The sequence below is a fragment of the Stegostoma tigrinum genome, chromosome 29 (assembly GCF_030684315.1).
Source record: "Stegostoma tigrinum isolate sSteTig4 chromosome 29, sSteTig4.hap1, whole genome shotgun sequence".
NCBI classification, from domain to species: domain Eukaryota; kingdom Metazoa; phylum Chordata; class Chondrichthyes; order Orectolobiformes; family Stegostomatidae; genus Stegostoma; species Stegostoma tigrinum.
The window spans coordinates 21,715,573-21,739,323 of record NC_081382.1 but is presented as its reverse complement, the minus strand read 5'-3'; the positions used below and the strand labels follow the sequence as shown (position 1 = coordinate 21,739,323).

Here is a 23,751-nt window from a genome sequence, read left to right as displayed (position 1 = left end):
ATCTCATGAATGAAATATCACAATGCAAAACTGTCTAATATACCACAAGTCGTTTAATTAAAAAGTATAAACTGCAGAAACTTATTTATCTTGATTACCTCCAGCAATGCACATTTTGGTCATTCGGCAGCAACATGATAACCAACAAACCGATTAATTAATAAATCTTTTTTGGGTGACGTTGAAAGATAACTGTTACCCACAGCACTGGGAGGAGATTCCTCTCTTTTGTAACATATTTTTTTGAATTCTTCCAGGTGCATCTCAATTGTTTAATGTCTTGTCAAAAGACAACACTTTAGGTCATGTATTTTCTCAATACTGCACTGAAGTGTAAACCTCAACTACCACAAAATTCTGACTCAAGGCACGGGCAAGAGGATACACTCACTTAGCTCTGCACCAATGCCAATGCCTCCATGGCAGTTAATTTTTAAAGTACAAGGCTATGAATGGATATAGCCTTACCACATTAAAAAGATTTTAAATAAATGTGTTTATTTAATATCATTCATGGGATGTGGGCACCAATGGCTAGGCTAGCATTTACTACCCATCCCAAATTGCCCAGACAGCAGTTAAGAATCAGCCACTTTGCTGTCTCTCCCGAGTTTAATGGCCAGACCAAGTAAGGATGACACATTTCTTTCCCTAAAAGGACATTAGCAAACCAAGGTGGGTTTTTCCTGACAATTGGCAATGGTTCCATGGTCATCATTAGATCCTTATTTCCAGATTATTACTGAATTCAAATTCTATCATCTGCCACGGTGGGATCCAAATACAGGTCCCCAAAACATTACCTGGGTCTCTGAATGAATTGTCTAGCAATAATACTACTAGGCCATCATCTACCCGACAAAAGCTTTATGAAAGGCTAGCAGACTGAAGTTGAATAAAAGCTGTATGAGGTAACGACTAGGTGTGGTACGCGGAGGTTTGCGGGGGTGGTGGGGGAAAAGGTCGGGGGGGGGGGGGGGTGTTGCTTTCCGCCACATGGCTTTAGTGAGCTGAGGGGTCATACTGGCATCACAGCATCCTGCAATACTATATCTTGAAAATAGGGAAAACATTCAGAGGAAAGTGGCACAGGAAAGTGGCATAATGGCTTTAAAAGTGACTGGTGCCATTATCGGACTCTCTCCACTAATGGAGATTATTTGTTCAATTTAAACTCATGAAAATTTGGCAAGAAGTTCTAAGAGAATGGTATCTGTCATTTGGGTTTCTCTTAATAAACACCTCAAATATATATACTTAGGTTCTAATCGATTTCCACACTTCATAGATGAGAGAGAACAGCTGTAATCAGCTGGATATCCAATGTACGGATTACATTCGCAGAGAAATTTATAGTATAAGCATGGAATTCTTTTGGCTCCATTTTCCTTTTAATAACAAAGATCTTACTATCAAGAGACTGACATTTAATTTTAAAGCGACTGTTACCTATATAAATATATAAACACTATATTGCGGTGTGCAAATTGACCCATTTCAAATTAGCTCTAATCATTATCATAGAAATAGTGCAACAAAATTCTTGGAGAAAAACTTGTCCAACACACATTTAAATAATGAATTAATCATTCAGCTGATTGCTTTAAGATATTGATGAGGTATTTAAATGTGCTCAAGAAATGTTACACATCACCTAAAATTACGAACATATAAAACAATTACAATACAAGTTAGTTTAACCATCAATTGATTTTACAAAGCAATTCAAAAAGGATCAATACTTTTGTAATGAAAATTTTTTTGACGGCAACTGTCCTCTACATCATGAGGGAAGTTTACATTAAGATACAGTAAGATGATAGATTGAATTAACAAACTGCTGGCTATGAAATTGGTTTCTTGCATTTCATGCTTTTAAATCAAATTGGTTAAAATGCTGGCATTCTTGAATTTGTGTAAATGACTCTGCAGCATCCAAGAAGTGTGGTTTTGGAGATTTGCCAGAGGTGGCAGCTTGCACCGAGTGTACGGCCCCACTTTTCCAGAAAAGCAGCATAAATACAATAGGCTCACTTTTAAACTGAAAACACTAAATGGCTCACAAAACATCTTAATGTCAAATATGACATGTTTTGGCACCGCATCCTCCTTTATAAGTAGAATTTGCTTATGTAGAAAAAAAACAAATAAATTAATAAACCAAAATACTTCAGAAATATTGCAAAAACAAGTAACATTCATGCCACAGAATACCAGACAATGAACATCTCCATCAAGAAAGAATCTAACCAATGCCCTTTGATGTCCAATGGCATAATCATCACCGAATTCCCCACTATCTACATCCTGTGAGGTTATCACTGACCAGAAACTGAACTGAACTGGTCAGTTAAGAACAGATCAGAGGCTAGGATTTTTAGGTGGGTAGTTCACCTTCTGGCTCTGTCTCTTCAATGCTTCCACCATCTACAAGGCATTAGTCAGAAGTGAGATGGAATATGGTCTACTTGCCTGTTAAGTGCAGCTACAACAAACAGTCAAGAAGCTCAAAAACAACCAAGACAAAGCAACCCGACTGATTAGCACCTCAGGGCTGAAGAAAGATGCAGGAACAGCACCTCATATTTCGCTTGGGAACCCTGCAGCCCAAGGGTATCAACGTGGACTTCACGAGCTTCAAAATCACCCCTCCCCCAACCGCATGCCAAAACCAGCCCAACTAGTCCCCGCCTCCCTAACCATTCCTCCCACTTCAAGCCCCACCCCCATCCCCTACCCGGTAACCTCATCCCGACCCCCCCAACCTGTCCGTCCACTCTGGACCGACCTATCCCCACCCTAACTCCCCACCTACGTTCACCTTCACTGGCTCTAACCCCACCTCTTTGATCTGGCTGTCTCCTCTCACCCTATCTTCTCCTTTATCCATCTTCTATTTATTTGAGAATCCCGTTCCCCTCCCCCATTTCTGAAGAAGGCTTTCGACCCGAAACGTTTAGCTTTCCTGCTCCTTCGCCTGCTGTGTTCATCCAACTTCACACCATATTATCTCTGATTAGCAGCTCACCCCTTTCAACTTTCACCAATGCATAGTGGCAGAAGTGTGTGCCATCTGCAAGATGCACTGCAGCAACTCATTAAGTATCATCCAACAACAGCTTCCAAACCCTCAACATATATGAAATGAACAGTACAAGGGCTTCATATGCAAGGGAACACCACCAGCTGCAGGGTCCCCTTCCAGCAGCATACCATTGGTGTTTTATAACTATAATGCCATTCCTTTGCTGCCACTGGATGAAAATCCTAGAACTCCCTCCCTAACAGCAACACAGTGCCCCTCAATTAAATGGATTGCAGGGATTCAAGAATTTAGCTCACCACTGCCTATGCCAGAGATATTAAGGATGGGCAACTCATGCAGGCTGGCCAGTGACACCCACATCCCATGAACAAATAATAATAGCCATGTATTAAATGTACCTCTTGCATACTACGGTCAAACATCCAGGAAAAATATAACTAATATGAAATTTCAGATTATTGGGAAAGATTAGTCACATTTATTTCTTCAAAGTCTCAAAATAAATATCAGAACACCGATCGGCGAATCTAAATTCTTTTTAAAACAGAGACTAGTGAATTAGATTAACCTCAATTTAATAGTATAAATGACACGTCAAACTGGGATCAGGTAAAGTGAAACAAAGAACATAAATGTAAAAGCTCTGAATCTACATTTTGTCCTTACCTTTGAGAGAAATCAAGGAGTGCATGGTCTCCACCAACAGAAGATATATCACCTGCAACAGACAAATGGCCAAGAAGTATGGATTATTTCAGTTAAATGTTAAAATTTAAAAATAATTTTGTGCCCAGTACAAATTTCTTATAGCAGCCATTAGCAAACAAAATAAAACAAAGAACCTTAGATAATGGAAAGGAGAACAGAAAATTTTGGAGAAAGTCAGCAGATCTGGCAGGTTTTGATGAAGGGTCACAGGACTTAAGAGGTTAACTCTGTCCTTCTCAATAACAAATAGAACTCATTTAAGAAATGTCCATTACATTAATGTTAGTGAGGCATACCTGGTTTAATATTTTTGACTGATGTTGAAGATGTTTTTGTTCTGGTATTAACAACTCTTGCATCAGCAAGTCTTTAGTTATTACGTTATTTGATTCACAACAAAGGAAGTATTATTCATTATAAGAAAATTCCCCATTGCAATGCACACAAATTCTTCATTCTTCTGAACTGACGAGCTCACTGCACATTTCTCTGAAAATTTTTGAAATAATACAGGCTATTTCTTGCAGCCTCTCCCACATGTATTCTCGCTCAATTTGAAGTAGCCTCAAGTACTACCATCAATTAAAACAGAATCTAATTCCATTCTCTTAGGAGCTTAACACCTGTGCATGTAGCTAACGAGCTTAGTCCACTATAAAGGTCTTAATTCATTCAACAATTGAAAACATTTTGTCAAGTTCTGCAGGCAAATTGTTGTAGTTGGCAATTCTAGCTCCAACTGCACTCATATCGCAAGCACTGTCCAACCAAACCTATTTAAGTTTCACACAAAAACTTCTACAAGCCAGGCAAATTTGCCAGCATTTTAAAAAATGTAATTAAACAGCCCTAACATTTACTGCTTGATGTAATAAAGAGAAAAAGTTGTAAAGGTTTCATTAATACAGCTGAAAAAAAAGAGTTTATTGCCAAATATGAGCATTATTAATCACTATACCCAGAGTCAAAGTGCTCATAATAATTTAAAAGTGTACAAAAATTATTTTTGAGTTAGACTGAAGTGATCAGCTCTTAAGGCTTAAAGGCAATTTTTCTTAAAATCTTTCAAAATACGGTTTTTGTGTCTCAAGCATCCAGCCTACATTTTTAGCCTCCTGTAAAGACTGACAATCAAGTATCATATTCAATGAAACACTGAATGGAGATTAAATTTCATCTAGAGGTTTGACCCGATTTGTAAGCAGTGTCAGCTTCTAGCAGATATCCTTAAAATTAGTGAAAATTATTCTGGAAACTCATATTGGATTGGATTCATAATTTTACCACTTCCTTTTCTTAAAAAAAAGGACAAGTTACCCAAAAGCACAATTCTGAATTGAAACTTCAGGCCCTATACTATAAACTGACCCCTTTGTTATAAAAAACGGCCCACAGTTTTTCAGTCTCTCACAAGCAAAAACATCCTTTCCACATTCACCCCATCAAGACCCAAGTACTGTGTATGTTTCAATCAAGTTCGTCTTACCCTTTAAAACTCCAGTGGATACGAACACAGCCCAAATAACCATTCCTCATTAGACAACCCACCCACTCTAAATATTATCTTGTAAACCGTTAGTAAACGGCTCTGAACTCCATTACATCCTTCATTAAATAAGAAAATAAATATTGTACACAGTACTCCAGATGCGGTCTCACCAATGTCCTATACAACTGAAGCATAGCTTCAATATTTTTGTTTTCAAATCCCCTCATAATAGATTTGCGCATTCTTTTACCTTTGCACATTACTTGCTGCATCAGCATACTAACCTTTCATGAGTCATGAACTAGCTGTCTCATATCCTTTCCAATCTTCTGATCGCCACCCATTCATCTTTGTATAATAAGGTTTTTCTTTAACTTTGATACCAATTTCCATAAATGGTGGATCCTCTTTGAAAATTTTTCTTTCTCCCTGAATTGTATCTAACCAATGCATTCTGAAATATCGAAATAACTGTACCTCGATAGAAGTATCACTTATTTGTCAGTTCAGTGCAGCTCACCCTGCTTTCATACCATTAGAATTAACCTTAAAGTTTGACATACTTGTTCTGGACCCATTTTTCTTTGATTCAAACTGTATGTAAAATACATTCATATTAGGATTTCTGCTGTCTACGGCACCTTAAAAAACGGGTCATTAAACAGTGTTACTGCACTACACAATACCAGGCGTAGTATAGCAGCCATGTCACTATAATAGCTATCAGATCATACTACTTAAATTTTTACTTGTGCCTTCACTTCATCTGTTACGTTCTGGAAGCTGCATATAGAGCCTTAAGTTTAATTCTTTTAGTATTTTTGTGACCTCTAGTCTTATCTGTTGGTTTACACTCTATCCCTCATGTCAGGATCTATTTACTATTTCCCATATTAATACTGTTTCCTTTTGCCTTGGTTCTACACTTTAATTTAGCACATCTTCCCAAATTTGATCCCTTCACACCCCCACGCCCACAACTTGGGTGTAAAACCCTCCAACTTTCCTGGTTATGCAACTCATTAGCACACTGGCATGAGCAGGTGAACACCAATTGGGAGGTGTTATCAAATTCTTCCCATTGTCATAGTTCACATAGTTATCTAGTGGTGGGAGTCTGCACCTACATTATAACAGGTAACAAAAAAAAACAGAATGGAAACTATTGCCAGAGAAGCATGACACAAAGTTAGAGATTAGGAAGCCCCGATGGTGGACAAAACCATGGGCAATATTCAAATGTTAAGTAGGTAGGGAGATGAATATACAGTCAAATAAATGTTCCTTTCAAACTAGGAAATCAAACCAAGCAACTTTTCGTGTTCACCTACCACAATCAAACATGTTCTCTAGTGTTTCCACCAGACGTAAACTCTGGTTTAACAGGTCACGAAACGCTTCTCCAACATAATAATCAACGTCACTGGCTTGCAGCAGCTCCTCAAAGCCCTTGGTAAGATCCACAACAGTTTGGTGGTGCAAAGTGCAAATATTAAAGCTTTCTTTAATTTGCTGTCGGAGATTGGAAAGTTCCCTTGCCTGTGACTGCACCAGTGAATCATACCTAAATAAAAGAGAGCAAAATGAGTAATTTAGCTCTTTAGATTCTGACTGCATGTTTAGGAGCACTGATTTCTAATAGAATTTAATTTAACCATGCATAAATTGTATAATTCTGAGAAATGAGCGGTCCTCAAAAGAATATTTCCTGGTAGGTTAGGATATTGACTTCACTAGAGATGTGTCTACAACATGCTAAGCTCTATCTCCATTGAACAAAATTTAAACACTGCAGAAATGCTGGAGATTGGAAACAAAATTTGACAACTGGAATATATGATATACGATGCTGCCTGACCAGTGAATGTTTTGGTTTCTATTTCTGCTGCAATGCTAAACAGTGTTCTGTTTTGAAGATGAAGTCTGTTCATCCTTTTAATTTCAAAGGCCACTCTTAATGTTAAGCCTAAGGATGCAATTTTAATTCCCAATAACAAGTGGACTTGGTAGGAAATGTCTTAGAATTGTCAAATTCAACTAAAACCTGCCTCAAACCAGTAAGGTTTTGGCTTGAATGGAAGTCAGACAGATATCCGATGTGCTGTCAAGAAATTGTTGAGCTGTTGGAACTTGTAAAGAAAAAGAGGCCACGTGTCATTGTTTCAGAAGGATTTCTATATTTTAAACTCACGTTGGCTAGATTTCCGAGAAACATGGGAAAAGGAGGCAAGAAGGATGGAATGCTAAGGAAACTGGATTTTACAATATTGATTATAATCCAAGAGGAGCAGGAATGTTTCCTCCAAGCTTAACAAGCTAATCCTGCAACCCAACAACCCTATGATAGGTCTGAACATCTCATCCCATCCTATCCCTGATACTTTCACTTACGACCTCAGTCTTCAGTAAATTCAGACTGACAGTAAACCTGCAAAAAAACAAAAAAAACACGATGCCCTGAAGTTAATAGATACTGGAACCCACACTGTTTCCGTGGCTATAATTTCCAAACCCACTGGTTGAAATTTGTACCTTGGAAAATACTAGGCCCTGTATTTTAAGCCCATTAAGGTTTTGGAGTATATTTGTAGCTTGGGTTGTGGGTGTTGAGGTTGGCTGGTTCGCCAAGTTGGTTTCTTGTTTCGCATACGTTTCATTACTGTGCTGGGTAACATCATCAGTGCAGCTGCCAATGAAGTTTTGGTGTGTTATCCTGCTTGGTTTTTAAACTCTGGAGTCCATTGAGCTGGATTGCCTCACTTCCAGTTTTTCCTTTGTAGTGGAGTGTATATGGGGTCGAATTCAATGTGTTTATTAATAGCATGCTTCGTGGAGTACCAGGCTTCTAGGAATTCTTGTGCCTGTCTCTGCCTAGCTTGTCCCAGGATTTTGATGTTTTCCCAGTTGAAATGGTGGTTCTCCTTGTCCACATGGAATGAGGATGAGGGAGTATCGGTCGTGTCCTTGAAGTCATGGTAGAGCACGAGACAAATGAGGAACTGCAAACGAAAATAGAGAAAAGCCACACACACAGACCAGGTACTGAACTTCAACCATCCCAGCACACACAAAAACGAAGCCGTGTGCGAACACTATTCAAATGGGCAACAACACACTGCAGCAACATGGAACTATGCCAAGAGGAAGAAGAATACCTCTTCCAGGTTTGCAAGGATAATGGATATCCAAAAAACTGGGTCAGAAGATGCCTACACAAACAACATCAGGAAGATACTATCGGCCCTGACACACTTATTACACTACCTTACATGAGGAACACAGAGCTCACCACAATACTCCCAGGACCGCTGGGCAAAGTGGCACACAAGTCTATTTCAACCCTACGACAACTGCTCACCCAAACTAAAGACCCACTCCCCCCCCATGGACAGGACCAATGTCATCTACAGGATTCCCCTGCAGAGACTGAGAAACACTACATTGGACAAACAGGAAGGAAACTAACAACAAAAAGGTACATGAACATCAACTGGCTACAAAAAGACACGACCAATACTCCCTCATCTCAATCCACATGGACAAGGAGAGCCACCATTTCAACTGGGACAACACCAAAATCCTGGGACAAGCTAGGCAGACAGGCACGAAAATTCCTAGAAGCCTGGTAGTCCACGAAGTATGCTATTAATAAACGGATTGAACTCAACCCCATATACACTCCACTATGGAGGAAAACCAGAAGTGAGGAAATCCATTTCACTGGACTCCAGAGTTTAAAAACCGGGCGGGAAAACACACTGACGCTTCAATATAGGCTGCACTGATGATGCTACCCAGCAGGGTAATGAAACGTCTGCAAAACAAGAAACCAGCTCGGCGAGCCCACCAACCTCAGCATTTTAATCCCATGTTAATTGCTCAATGTTCTTCTAACTTTGCACACACATGGTTGAGAAACAGATAAGATTCTGGATGTGAGTTTGCTCACTGAGCTGGAAGGTTAGTTTTCAGATGTTTCATCACCATTCTAGGTAACATCATCAGTGAGCCTCCGACAAAGCGCTGGTGTTATGTCCCGCTTTCTATTTATCTGGTTAGGTTTCCTTGGGTTGGTGATGTCATTTCCTGTTCTTTTTCTCAGGGGATGGTAGACTGATTTGGAGCCAATGTGTTTGTTGATGGAGTTCCGGTTGGAATGCCATGCTTCTAGGAATTCTCGTGCATGTCTCTGTTTGGCTTGTCCTAGGATGGATGTGTTGTCCCAATCAAAGTGGTGTCCTTCCTTATCTGTATGTAAGGATACGAGTGATAGTGGGTCATGTCGTTTTGTGGCTAGCTGATGTTCATGTATCCTGGCGGCTAGCTTTCTGCCAGTTTGTCCAATGTAGTGTTTGTCACAGTTCTTGCAAGGTATTTTGTAGATGACGTTCGTTTTATTTATTGTCTGTATAGGGTCTTTTAAGTTCATTAGCTGCTGTTTTAGTGTGTTGGTGGGTTTGTGGGCTACCCTGATGCCAAGGGGTCCGAGTAGTCTGGCAGTCATTTCGGAAATGTCTTTGATGTACAGCAACAAACCCAAACAAACAGACAAAACGGGCTTAGAAACCATAACCACTCTCCCCTACATCAAAGACATTTCCGAAATGACTGCCAGACTACTCGGACCCCTTGGCACCAGGGTAGCCCACAAACCCACCAACACACTAAAACAGCAGCTAATGAACTTAAAAGACCCTATACAGACAATAAATAAAACGAACGTCATCTACAAAATACCTTGCAAGAACTGTGACAAACACTACATTGGACAAACTGGCAGAAAGCTAGCCGCCAGGATACATGAACATCAACTAGCCACAAAACGACATGACCCACTATCACTCGTATCCTTACATACAGATAAGGAAGGACACCACTTTGATTGGGACAACACATCCATCCTAGGACAAGCCAAACAGAGACATGCACGAGAATTCCTAGAAGCATGGCATTCCAACCGGAACTCCATCAACAAACACATTGGCTCCAAATCAGTCTACCATCCCCTGAGAAAAAGAACAGGAAATGACATCACCAACCCAAGGAAACCTAAACAGATAAATAGAAAGCGGGACATAACACCAGCGCTTTGTCGGAAGCTCACTGATGATGTTACCTAGAATGGTGACAAAACGTCTGAAAACTAACCTTCCAGCTCAGTGAGCAAACTCACATCCAGAACCTCAACTTGAGCTACAAATCTTCTCAAAACTCGCAAACAGATAAGATGTATAGTTCATTAAATGGTTTTATTTAGTTTGTTTTGATTTACTGTATTTGCCTGCACTAGGAAATAAAGTTTTAAACTGTCGTACACAAAAAGACACAAATGAACCTCAAGTAGCATCTTAGGAGCACAAAAGCTGACGTTTCAGGCCTAGACCCTTCATCAGAAAAAGGGGGATGGGGAGAGTAACAGTCCCTCTTCTGCACCTACACTGGCCCTAAACCCCACCTCTTCCTCCGTTACCTTGATGACTGAGGAGCTCGAACAGTTCATCCATTTCGCCAACACCTTCCACCCCAACCTTAAGTTCACCTGGACCATCTCCAACACATCCCTCACCTTCCTGGACCTTTCTGCCTCCACCTACAAACCAATGTTCATTTCAAGCCCACCGACTCCCACAGCTCCCTGGCAATACACCTCGTCCCACCCACCTTCCTGCAAAAATTCCATCCTCTATTCGCAATTCCTTCACCTCCACCGCATCCGGTCCCAGGATGAGGCATTACACTCCACACATCCCAGATGTCCTCGTTCAAGGGCCGCAACAATTCCAGCTCCCCCCAGCCCCCCTGCCCGGCAGTGGTCGAGAACACCCTTGACTATGTCTTCCGCATTTCCCACGCCTCATCCCTCACACCCCGCCCTCGCAATAACCACCAAAAAAGAGAATCCCCCTTGTCCTCTCATACCACCCCACCAACCTCTGGATACAACGCGTCCTCCTCCAACACTTCCGCCATCTACAATCCGACTCCACCGCTAAAGACATTTTTCCAACCCCACTCTTGTCTGCCTTTCAGACAGACCACTCTCTCCGTGATACCCTTGTCCGCTCCAGACTTCCCTCCAACCCCACACCCAGCACTTTTCCCTGCAACTGCAGGAAGTGCTACACCTGCCCCCACATCACCTCCCTCACCCCAATCCCAGGCTCCAAGATGACTTTCCACATGAAGCAGATGTTCACCTGCGCATCCGCCAATGTGGTATACTGCATCCGCTGTACACGGTGTGGCTTCCTCTACATTGGGGAAACCAAGTGGAGGCTTGAGGACCGTTTTGCAGAACACTTACACTCTGTTTGCAGTAAACAACTGCACCTCCCAGTCACGAACCATTTCAACACACCCTCCCCATTCCTTAGATGACATGTCTCTCCTGGGCCTCCTGCAGTGCCATAATTTTGCCACCCGTAGGTTGCAGGAATAGCAAATCATATTTAGCTTGGGAACCCTGCAGCCCAATGGTATCAATGTGGATTTCACCAGCTTCAAAATCTCCCCTCCCCCTACTGCATCCCAAAACCAGCCCAGCTTGTCCCCGCCTGCCTAACCTGTTCTTCCTCTCACCTATCCCCTCCTCCCACCTCAAGCTGCACCTCCATTTCCTACCTACTAACCTCATCCCGCCCCCTTGACCTGTCCGTCCTCCCCGGACTGACATCCCCTCCCTACCTCCCCACCCATACTCTCCTCTCCACCTATCTTCTCCTCTATCCATCTTCAGTCCGCCTCCCCCTTTTTCCCTATTTATTTCAGAATCCTCTCCCCATCCCCCTTTTCTGATGAAGGGTCTAGGCCCGAAACGTCAGCTTTTGTGCTCCTAAGATGCTGCTTGGCCTGCTGCGTTCATCCAGCCCCACACTTTGTGATCTTGGATTCTCCAGCATCTGCAGTTCCCATTATCTCAGATGAACCTCAAATCTTCTTGCCAACATTTCCAAGTAAATCTATTTTACCGATATTAACAAGATATATGAGCATGCAATTTATATTTGTTTTTCGAACTGGGTACCCCTGGCAAGATCCCATTTATCGCTTACCCTTCGCTACTTAGAAAAGAAACATCATGCTTCTTTCAAAATACATTAGTTCTATAACTAAGTGATTGCTAGGTTATTTCAAAGGGTAGTAAGAATCAACCATGGATCGTGAGAATGCAGGCATGTACAAAGAACAGAGTACGCAAGGATGGCAGTGTATAAAACAATGACAGCTTTCATGGTCATTTGATTCTACTGCCCGTCAGAAATTAGCACACTTAAATGAATTCATTAACAACTTGCCATAGAGAAATTAAATTTACTGCTGCACGTCTGAAATTTCGTACTATGAAATCTAAATCCGTACGGAACTAATGTTGTTTGCAATGTATTAAAACAATTTACTTTTGAGATGGTGAATGTGCTGTCAATTTAGTTTGAAGATGATGCAGCTGATCCTGAAGCTCCTCATTCTTCGACTTCTCTTTCTGCAACTGATCTTCCAGTTGTTCCATCTGTTTTTTTAACTTTTGCACCTGCTGTCCATCCTGGCAATAGTTTGATACCAACCAGTCACCTCTGTTACTCTGGCTTCCAAAATCCATACTTGGTGATCTTGATGCACAATTTGAAATCTTCTGGGTGGTTTCAACAGATAGGTCTGAGGACTGTACAGAATGTCTTCTATGACTATGGTTACTATCATCATCTTTTTGAATAGAATCCAAAGAGTGTCCTTCATATGAACCTTGTGTCGTAGCTTGGTGGCTATGGTCAGAGACAGTCAATTGATCACTGGATAGGGAATTTTTGCGCATAAAAGTCTGCAAATGACGAATGACTTTCTGATACTTCTCAATTTGTTCCTTTAGCTCACCAATTTGAAGTTTGAGTTCATTCACATCATCTGTCTGTCCATAGTCATCAAACACATCAAGGTTCTTCAAACTAATTTTGGGTGAAATTAAACTTGGTGAACTTGGGTACGAAGTTGATGAATTTGTGTCAAGATTTTCCATGGAAAAGAAACGACGATTTAATTTAAGTAGGGAGGGATCAGTTGAGTCACCATAGTGATGGCTTGGTAAATGACTGATTGTGTCTGTGGGATTAAAATACAAATGTTAAAAGTACAAATATTAAAAATACAACTATTATTAATTCCAGCTGTTTAGTCTTACTTGTGTATCTTGAATGATATGAATTAAGAGAAGTGCTATCCATCTCTTCTCCATGCAAAAAGCCATCATTAATCCCAATAATTTGAAGTAAAGGAAGATAAAATGACAAAAAGCTGCTGAAGGGCAACAGAATAAACATGCAGAAGTTGAAGACAGAAGGTTGCTGTGCCAATTTATTACTTTCAGATCAGAGCATTTGTTGCATGATAATGTAACTAAGGTGTGGCTGAAAATATATTGCTTTAGTTCACCCAAAAGTCGCACTGAGTCAGTTCAAGTATTAATAACCGAGCTCAGCTACTTGGGTGGCACGTAGTCAGTTGCATACCAGTATTTTTCAAATTTGGGACTTAAACTACTGAGCTGAAAACAATCAATGAGCACATTTCAGCATGAAATGACAAAATAAAGTTAAATGATGTGTTCTACAGAAATAAAAGGTAGTCCTTTCCCTCATGCTTCCTGAGCATTAGTTAGGGTTTCTATGCTCACGCCATCTACCTGGGCTACTGCTCTCATCCCTGTCCGCATCATTTTCACTTTTTCCACAGGTTTCATAACCAAGGTCCTGAACATCCACTTGGACCTCTTTATCATCTTGTTTCAAAGATGATTCAACTACAGAAAAAATAAGGACAAGAGCGAAGTTTGTAACACAGAAGGCTGAAGCAAAACTGTGAGAATCAATTGCAAGCTCAAAATTCCAGAAGCAAGCCTTAAAAACAAAAAGGAAAACTTGAAGCAACAAACATACACATACTAATCTTTCATGCTAACACGTTTCAAGTCTCACCACCCAAGTGTTTTCACTGCTCAGTGTGTCTGGAGGAAATAAGAAGGATTTATTTTATTCTAAGGTTGATATCTTTGTCTGTGATAGTGCTTTGTGGAAGGGGGAGATAAAAGCAGTCCAATACAATGCAATCCAACCTGCCTCGAATTCCCCTTTCATCTTCGAGACTACTGTAAATATAGTAGAAAACGCATTTCCAAAATTATACACCCAGCAACTAGCAGCCAAATTATGTAACAAATAACAAAAAGCACAAATTTAATGATAATCCTTCAGATATTCTTAAGAGCAGGTCCCATTTAAATTCAAACTACCTTTGTCAGTCAAAAGCATGAGAATCTTTTTATACCTCTGCTGACAATCATGGAAGTTTGAATTGTATTTATTACAGGTAACAGGAGGTCTTGACAATAAATTGGGGAGTTGGCAAGAAGCACACTACCTCCATTGGCAATGTGCCTCTCCAGCACTAACTGGCCAGCAATGGGCCTTCCCTTGGGGAAAGGAACCGCAACAGCAAAAAATGCTAGCCCCAAGAACTGCCAGCTAATTAGATGCAGAGGATGGCCTTTGCAAGGAATGGTAACAACAGTTAAAGCCAAGGAAAGCAATAGAAGATTGCAGAGGGACCCATGCCTAAATTGAGTGATGGCAGGGGTATGGGTAATGTCCCTTCCAGGAACCAAGTCACTTATTTAAGCACTTTGAACAAAGGATCCCAGAAGCCACCCTATAGTTAGCTTGTTGGACTTCCTGTGCGGTGACTGCCACACCCATTGTTGATTAATTACAGCAGCAGAATGAGATCCTTAAATGAGAATCAATTGCCCACTTCTTTGGCTAGAATGCGGTGGGTACAGCTTAAGAAGAAGGCGGCAGACACACAACTGGATGTGCATTCCAGATCCCCAAACAAACAGCAAGCAATAGAAATGCAGCTACACAGACAATTCGTTTAGATGCAGAAGACAATAATAGGGAATTATATTGGGGGATTTCAACTTCGCCAACATCAATTGGGATAGTCAGTCATCGTGTAAAAGTGTTTAGAAGGGGAAGATTTCTTGAAATGTATTTAGGAGAGCTTTTATGAATTAACATATTGAAGGGTCCTGCACTGCATTGTCCCTTGATGGACCAATTCTGAGGAACAAAGCTGGACACGTATTCAAAGCGGCAGTGAGACAGCATTCTAATGATAATGAACATGACACCGTAGATTTTAAGTTCATTACGGAAAAGGAAAAAGATAGTTTGCAAAATAAAAAAAGAAAGGGTTTTGGATTGTGGGAGGGCAGATTTCAGGAAGCTGGGAACACTTATTTCTGGGTAAATCTACAGCAGAACAGTGGGGTGCTCAAAATGGAACTGGCAAGAATACAAGCCCAAAATGTTCTCTTTAGAGTGAAATATAGGAGCAACAAGCCCGGGGAACTCTGGATGTCTTGGAATATTCAGGACTGGATAAGAAGGAAAAGAAGGCTTTTAACAGGCACAAAGGGAGAAAATCAATAGAGGCCCTAGGGGAGTATAGAAAGGACAGGAGGAAGCTTAAGAAAGCAATTAGGAAAACAAAAAAAGGAGCACAAATAAGATTAGGGAGAATCTCAAGATATCGTATATCATGGAGAAGAGAATGACCAAAGGAACAGTTGGCCCATTAGGGATTGAGGGTGCAATCTGTGTGTTGAGCTGGAGGACACTGGTAGGGTGTAATGCAAGTACGACTACTTTGCACTGTCTTCATTTTGGACAAGGAAGACGATGGTACAGAATTAAGGACAAGGGACTGAGAGGTTTGTGAGCAGTTTGACAGACATCGGGAGTGAGGAGATACTGGAGGTTTTGGCAGGCTTAAAAAAGTGGACAAATCTTCAGGTCCAGATGAGTTGTATCCCAGGATGGTGTAGGAGACGAGGGAGGAAATTATGTGGGTTCTGACCCACTTTGTTAATTCCTATTTAATTATACAGGGGAGGTGCCAGAGGACTGAAGAACAGCTAATTTGGTTCCACTTTTCAATAAGGATGGGAGATAAACCATGGAATTACAGACCACCCAAATCAGTGGCAGAGCAATTATTGGAGAAAATTCTGAAGGAAAGAATTAGTATCCACTTGGAGAGGTAAGGTTTGATCACGGATAGTTGGTTTTTTCAGAAAGAGGTCAAGCCTAACAAATCTGATCAAAATACTTTGAGAAGGTGACCAGGTGTGCAGACAGGGGTGATGCAGTTCGAGTAGTTTATATGGATTTCAGAAAAGCCTTTGACAAAGTCTCACAAGTGGGATTGATAAGGGAGGTAAAAATCTCATGAGATTCAGGGTAAAATGACAAGTTGGATCCAAAACTGGCTTACTGGTAGGAGACAGAAGATGGTGATAGAAGGTGATTTGTGTGAATGGAGATTGGTGTTTTACAGGGATCAATGCTGAGTTCCTTATACAATATAGAAGAAAATGTGGGGGATGATGATAAGTAAACTAGGAGATAACAAAGACTGATTGCAAGGTTGACAGTGAGGAAGAAGGCCTTAGGCTACAGTCGAGGAGACAGATGGATTGGTCAGAAGGGCAGATTAGTGCCAGGTGCAAGTGTAGTGTGAGGCGATGCGGTCTGGAAGTAGTAACACGACAAGGAGGTACTCAAATGAATGACAGGAGACTAGGAAGTTCAGAAAAACAGGGATCTTGAGGCGCTTGGCAGGACAGGCTAATGGGGTAGTTAAGAAGACACAGGAAGCATTTGCTTTTATCAGTCCTGTAGAGGGCTTTGGTTAGCGCACAGCTGCATTTCTGAACATCACATTATAAGAAGGATGTGATTGCACTGGAGGGGATGCAGAAGAAATTCACCTGAGCTGTTGCCTCGGACGGAGCAGTTTATATAGATTTGGAGAGAGGCTGGATAAGCTCAGGTTGTTTCCTTTAAGAGTAGGGATGAGTGAGAGGAGACCTAACTGGGTGTATGATTATGAGGGGCATAGGGTGGATAGAAACCAGCTGTTCTTCTTTGTCGCAGGGTCAGTAACAAGGGAGCCCAGTTTGCAATGGCGAAATGCAGGATGTTTAAAGGGAATTTGAGAAAACCTTTTTTCATGCAGAGCGTAGTGCAAATCCAGAATGCACTGCCTATCAATTGAGGTGGGAAAACTCTCAAATCTTTAAAAAATACTTGGATGAGCACTTGAAATGTTAGAACATTCAAGAGTAATGGGCCAAGGGGTGCAAAGTGGGTCTAATGTAGACTTACAGCAGTTTTATTTAATCAGTGCATACTCAATGGGCTGATGGCCTCTTCCGCATTGTATGTTTTATTCTTACAAGGAGATCCTCAAAACTTCCTGAGTATCCAATAAAACAGATTTACAGCTGATTTTCCAAATGCCAACTCTTACTTCACTCATATAATCAGCAATATTGACCAGAGAATTTCTTGTATTGAATTTAGGAAGTACAAAAAAAAATTGACAAAACTTTATCTCGTATTTTAAACAAATCTCACACTTAAAACAAAAAAGGGCTGACGTTATAAATCAAGTTATCTACAGAGCTTTCAGCAATGATATTGTTACCTGGATGTATCCGTACTCTGCTGTTGTTTGTGGCACGGAAGTACCATGCTTCAGAACTGGAGAATTGTGTAGGCCTCCTAGAAGCCTTATTTCACTCTTGTTTCTCTATTTAATAACCTTGACACAGTGCCGTTCAAGGCTACTTTGTGGGAATCATTCTGTTTAATATCCAGAGAGGCTCACCACATAAATCAAGGGAGGTCAAAATCCAGTTTAAAAATAACTAGAACGGTAACAATGATGAAAATATTGCACTTTCATGCATTTTTTGAACTATTTTCTGATTCAATAAGCAGAACTATTGTACAACCAAGAGTGGGAGAGGTTTGTTCTGCAAAATTTACGTCATTTAGAAATGCTGAATAATGGTTTTGATCAACTGTTTTTTTACACGTAATACTGAGCTACTTACCATGCGAAGGAATACAATGAAGCTTTGAGTTCTCTTCCTGGCTGCCAAGTGTTGCCTCAGCTGCATACAACTTACTCTGTGGCTGCTTATTATCTTTCAATGCTGCCCTCAACTGATCATTGTCTTGATCATCAGAAGGAATATCTTGGTTGGAGGATGCAGTGCTCGTGTTGCTGACTGACCTCAGTTGTTTCAGTGGGACAGGAAGATGAGACCTATTATTTGCCTGAATAAAACAAAGGTATTCGGACTTTTATTAATCATGAAGCCTTCAAAAGTATTTCAGAATTGATTGTATATTTTGTATTTGGTTACATGTGGGTGGATTAAAAAATACTCTTCAATATTTCTTCACCTGGTCTAAATTGTTTCAGATACATTAAAAAAAGACAGCCATACATAATGATCAAGTTTAATGTTTTGTGCAGCAAGCAGTAGAGTCTGTGGCTTTTGGCCCCCACTGAGGCTAGGAACAGATGCAGATGGATCCCAGAAATACTGATGTGGGCAACCATTTTGGCCAATTAAAAAAAAAGACTTGTTAAAAGAGCAGTTAAGGACTGACTGGGAGTTTACGATTCCAATTTCCTAAAGCAAAGCGAGTTTGGGACGATGGGGGTGGATAGCTGAACCCAAACAGAGCTATCAGTTCTCAAGGAAGGCCTGAAGTTACTCCTTCCCTGGATGGTAATGCAGCCAAGGTCACACCATGGAGCGATCTCCCCTTTCCTGACCAATGCTGCCTTAGAACATATAACAGTACAGCACAGAACAGAACAGGCCCTTCAGCCCACGATATTGTGCCAACCATTGATCCTCATGTATGCACCCTCAAATTTCTGTGATCATATGCATGTCCAGCAGTCTCTTAAATGTCCCCAATGACCTTGCTTTCACAACTGCTGCTGGCAACGCATTCCACGCTCTCACAACTCTCTGTGTAAAGAACCCGCCTCTGACATCCCCTCTATACTTTCCTCCAACCAGCTTAAAACTATGACCCCTCGTGTTAGCCTTTTCTGCCCTGGGAAATAGTCTCTGGCTATCAACTCTATGCCTCTCATTATCTTGTATACCTCAATTAGGTCCCCTCTCCTCCTCCTTTTCTCCAATGAAAAAAGTCCGAGCTCAGTCAACCTCTCGTCATAAGATAAGCCCTCCAGTCCAGGCAGCATCCTGGTAAACCACCTCTGAACCCTCTCCAAAGCATCCACATCTTTCCTATAATAGGGCGACCAGAACTGGACACAGTATTCCAAGTGCGGTCTAACCAAAGTTTTATAGAGCTGCAACAAGATCTCACGACTCAAACTCAATCCCCCTGTTAATGAAAGCCAAAACACCATATGCTTTCTTAACAACCCTGTCCACTTGGGTGGCCATTTTAAGGGATCTATGTATCTGCACACCAAGATCCCTCTGTTCCTCCACACTGCCAAGAATCCTATCCTTAGTCCTGTACTCAGCTTTCAAATTTGACCTTCCAAAATGCATCACCTCGCATTTATCCAGGTTGAACTCCATCTGCCACCTCTCAGCCCATCTCTGCATCCCGTCAATGTCCCGCTGCAGCCTACAACAGCCCTCTATACTGTCAACGACACCTCCAACCTTGGTGTGGTCTGCAAACTTGCTGACCCATCCTTCAATCCCCTCATCCAAGTCATTAATAAAAATTACAAACAGTAGAGGCCCAAGTACAGAGCCCTGTGGAACACCACTCACCACTGACTTCCAGGCAGAATATTTTCCTTTTACTACCACTTCTGCCACATAAACATTCATACAGAAAGCATGCTTCTAACTTGCCTTTTAGCTTAGAGAGAGCATGTGCCGTTAATGGAACCTGTTCCATGCCCAGGGCATGGACATTTACCAGAAAGGGTGCAGAGATAGAGAACTTTGGCTGTATGATTAAGTCGAAGACACTGTGGCTGTTCAGCTTGGAACAAAGGATACTGAGAGGAAATTTGACAGAAGTGTAGAAATTTACATAAGGTGGACAAGGGACAGTTGTTGTTATTGGCTGACAGTAAAGGGTCTAGGGACACAGATATAAGGTTGAGGACAAGAGGTGCAAGTAATGCATGAGGAAATATATGCTTTATTTTACTGTTAATGACCTTGAACTTATTCCCGACATCGGTGGGGGAAGCCAAGATGGCCAACAATTTTAAAAGGAAATTGCGTTGGGACTTGAACTAAAATTTGCATAAAACAGAGATCAAATGGGCAAGTGGGACTGACTGAATTGCTCCACAAAAAATTGCAATGATTGGATGGCCTTTCTTCGTGCCATAAACCACTATAACTTTAAGTAACTGCTACCCCCATGGGCAGCTCCAGAAACAGACAAACACCACTCCTTTTACAAAATTCCAAAGTAGCAATTCAGACCCACATTTTGGAAGCAAAATACGTAAATGAGACCTGCAGAGCTTGGTGTGACCAATCACTCACTGATGTTTGCCGCATGATCATAACTGTAAAACCTACTGACGGTCTCTTAGCTGCAGTTCACATAAGTTGTCAACTCAGGCTCACATTAAAAGGGCATCAAATGTAGACCAGAATTATAGCTTGTAGCCAGTAATCATGTCTAAGTGTCATCAGGTAACTTGACTCAAATGAACAGTGCCACAGATTTTTGGGTGAATATAACTGGTCAAGGTAAAAATCCAAATTAAACCATTCACTCAATTTTGACAGTTGGTAAAGTGGAACAAATTGCATCAAGGACACTTTAATATTTGAAAACTTGACAAGAAAAAATTTTTTTTTTGGAGAATGTTTGACAATTGAATCAATAAATACCAGTGATAGTAGAAAACTGACTGTAAACATACTTCCATGTTGAAGTCTACAGTTGCTTGCACACGGTACTGTCCTCAAAAGGGAAAGTCTGGAAATTGGAACTTTTTAAACAAAGTAACTCTAAAACATAAAATTAACAGAAAGACTGGAGAACTCACTGCTGCAGATAAACCAGATTGATCGGACATCTGCTCTTTGTTTTTGGCCTTGTTGTTCCTTAACTCCAAAGATTTTGACCGCGGCAGCTTTGATCCTTGGAGACCTTTCCGCTCTTTAGCTTTTGTTTCTCTCAGTCTTCTCTCCGTGCTTGCTATCTTTTGATTTGCAATTTCCAATTCAGCTTTCAGGTGTTCGATTTCTTTTTCCATGTTTACAATCAACTCAGGGTTAAAACTATTTTCATTGGCTCCAGAGCAGTTAAGTTCTATTTGCTGCTTAAGAAGGTCGTTTATTTCTTTGTTTTTCTTCAGTTTAATTTTTAACCTCAACACTATCTTTCTTAGGTCACTTTCACTCTCATTGAGTCCTTCCTCTGTGTCTTCATTCTCACTTATTACTGGATCTTCTCTATGTTGAGCTTGTAATTCAGTTATCTCCGTTCTCAATTTCACAATTTCATTCCTAGAAAATAGAAAGTTTATCAAATTAATCAGTTTAAGGATGGGCTGTGCCATATACAGATGATCCGTTCATATATAAAATAAAATGTCATGAGTAATGTCCATCAGATACATTTATGATTAAATTATGCTTACTGTAATAAAGCAGTTGATGCAGGCTTTGTTTAGAAAAGATTTCCGAATAAGCTGTTTAAATTATTTCAGATACTTCATTTACAATATAGGATTAACAGACACCAATTATTCCAAGTGTGCGATGCTTTGAAAAAATGTCAATAGCATCTGAAATCAAATCCTTAACACTTCCTTTCACTCTCCATGTTTTCATTCACAAATATAACACATTTCTTTGTCTTTTTTAATACCACAACAAGTTTTTTGTGTGCTAGTAAAGCTTTCAAATTTAATTTGCAGCGGTGGAGGAAATAAGATATCAAATGTAACAGATAAATCAAAATGTATTAAAAAGGTTCAACCAAGAACTAGAGGGAACAAGCAGAGATGAAGAGGAAAACAGACAGGCAGACAGATAACCTCTACAGAATTATCAGCTTTGGAGTCCATTAAATGGCATAAGTCTTCAGAGCATCACCACTTCACTAATATGGGTAAATGGGCATATCTACAGATATGCACAGCACCTACCTGAAATCAGATACTGATGATACGCCATTATCCTCCATTAATAACCTCATTGCACTAATTTCTTCTTCCATTTGGAGCTGTTTTGCTTCCACTTCATGCAAATGACATTCCGTTATCTCTAGCTGCTTCTCCATTTCTTCCAACTGCTTACATTTATCTTCCAATTCGCAATAAACCTTATTCAGCTCCTTCATTAACTTTGCAGGCTCTAAAGAATCATCATCAGCAGCAGCAGCGTCATTAGGCATTTCTAAAGCATCCAGTTCCTGATTTGTCTCAGTAGCTTTTCTCAGGACATGGGTAGCACATTGCTGCACTGGTTCAGTCTCCGATGCTGCTTTAACTTCAGGTGAAGTCTGGATACATTTGTCATCTTTAGACAAGGCCTACGTTTTAACCAAATAAAACAAAAATACAGACAATGAGGGAAACCATGATGACCTAAATGAAAGTCTAACACTATTAGAACATCTTAATGAGAAATCTGAGACTTAACTGATATTTGTAATCAATGTTATAGGAATAATTTTGCAAGTTTTAGCTACAATACCTTGTTGAGAGGCGGCGCGGGAAGGGCAGCGAGAAGGGAAACGGATACATGAAAAAGGTGGAACAAAAACAAAGTTGCTGGAAAAGCTTAGCAGGTCTGGCAGCATCTGTGGAGGAGAAAACAGAGTTAACGTTTCGGGTCCGGTGACCCTTTCTCAAAACAGGGTTCTGAGGAAGGGTCACTGGACCTGAAACGTTAACTCTGTCTTCTCCTCCACAGATGCTGCCAGACCTGCTGAGCTTTTCCAGCAACTTTGTTTTTGTTCCTGACTTACAGCATCCACAGTTTTCTGGTTTTTATATGAAAAAGGTGATTTGGGGCAAGTTCAAAAGAGCCTCCTGCATTGCTCTGACATACCATATCTTGGCTTTTTCAAAAATAAACATAGCATACATTGCCTGACAGACAGACCCACACTTCTGCAGATAATTCATTAATGCAAAAAAATTTTTTATAAATTAATCATTTTTAAGCTTACATTTAAGACTTAACAATGAAATAATCCTAAATGAGATAGAATATTAAAGGCTCAGATAATAAACTTTAACAAAACAAAATCAAAATGCTAAGTTCCAACAGCTTTTCAAAGTCTGTTTGAGTCAATGCATTGGCAAGTGGCTGCAGACCATATAAACAGCAAAAGCAGTAAAGACAGAAACTCTTTTTGAAAAATAACCTACCAAATCATGCTTCTTAATCTGGTTGAGGCTGTGTAGCTGCTCCTGAAGGACTCTGTTCATTTTCATTGATTCTTCTAGCCTTTGATTAAGTAGCTATATGAGACATGAGCGGGATGAGACAAAAGAATGAAGTTTGAAGAAAAAAAACTGGACTTATGAAAACTACAGCAAATATAAAACTGAAGTAGTTTAAATGAAACCATGTATTGAATGCAAAATGGATTATAGAAGACCTGAAACAAAAAGT

The 23,751-nt window shown here is 40.5% G+C and overlaps 1 protein-coding gene across 8 annotated transcripts in view; it reads right to left on the bottom strand.

The window, feature by feature from the left end:
* Nucleotides 1–23,751, bottom strand: part of LOC125465489 (myomegalin) — a 134,206-nt gene that overhangs the window by 40,367 nt on the left and 70,088 nt on the right. For 7 of the 8 annotated variants that reach the window (XM_048559089.2, XM_048559090.2, XM_048559082.2 and 4 more), the window contains 8 exons: nt 23,505–23,597; nt 22,275–22,660; nt 21,168–21,630; nt 18,196–18,421; nt 13,918–14,034; nt 12,641–13,337; nt 6,575–6,807; nt 3,713–3,764 (listed from right to left, as the gene is read on the bottom strand). In XM_048559089.2, the coding sequence (XP_048415046.2) occupies nt 3,713–3,764; nt 6,575–6,807; nt 12,641–13,337; nt 13,918–14,034; nt 18,196–18,421; nt 21,168–21,630; nt 22,275–22,660; nt 23,505–23,597 (2,267 nt within the window). The remainder of the gene's footprint in view (nt 1–3,712; nt 3,765–6,574; nt 6,808–12,640; nt 13,338–13,917; nt 14,035–18,195; nt 18,422–21,167; nt 21,631–22,274; nt 22,661–23,504; nt 23,598–23,751) is intronic. The other variant, XM_048559087.2, reaches the window with a different exon arrangement.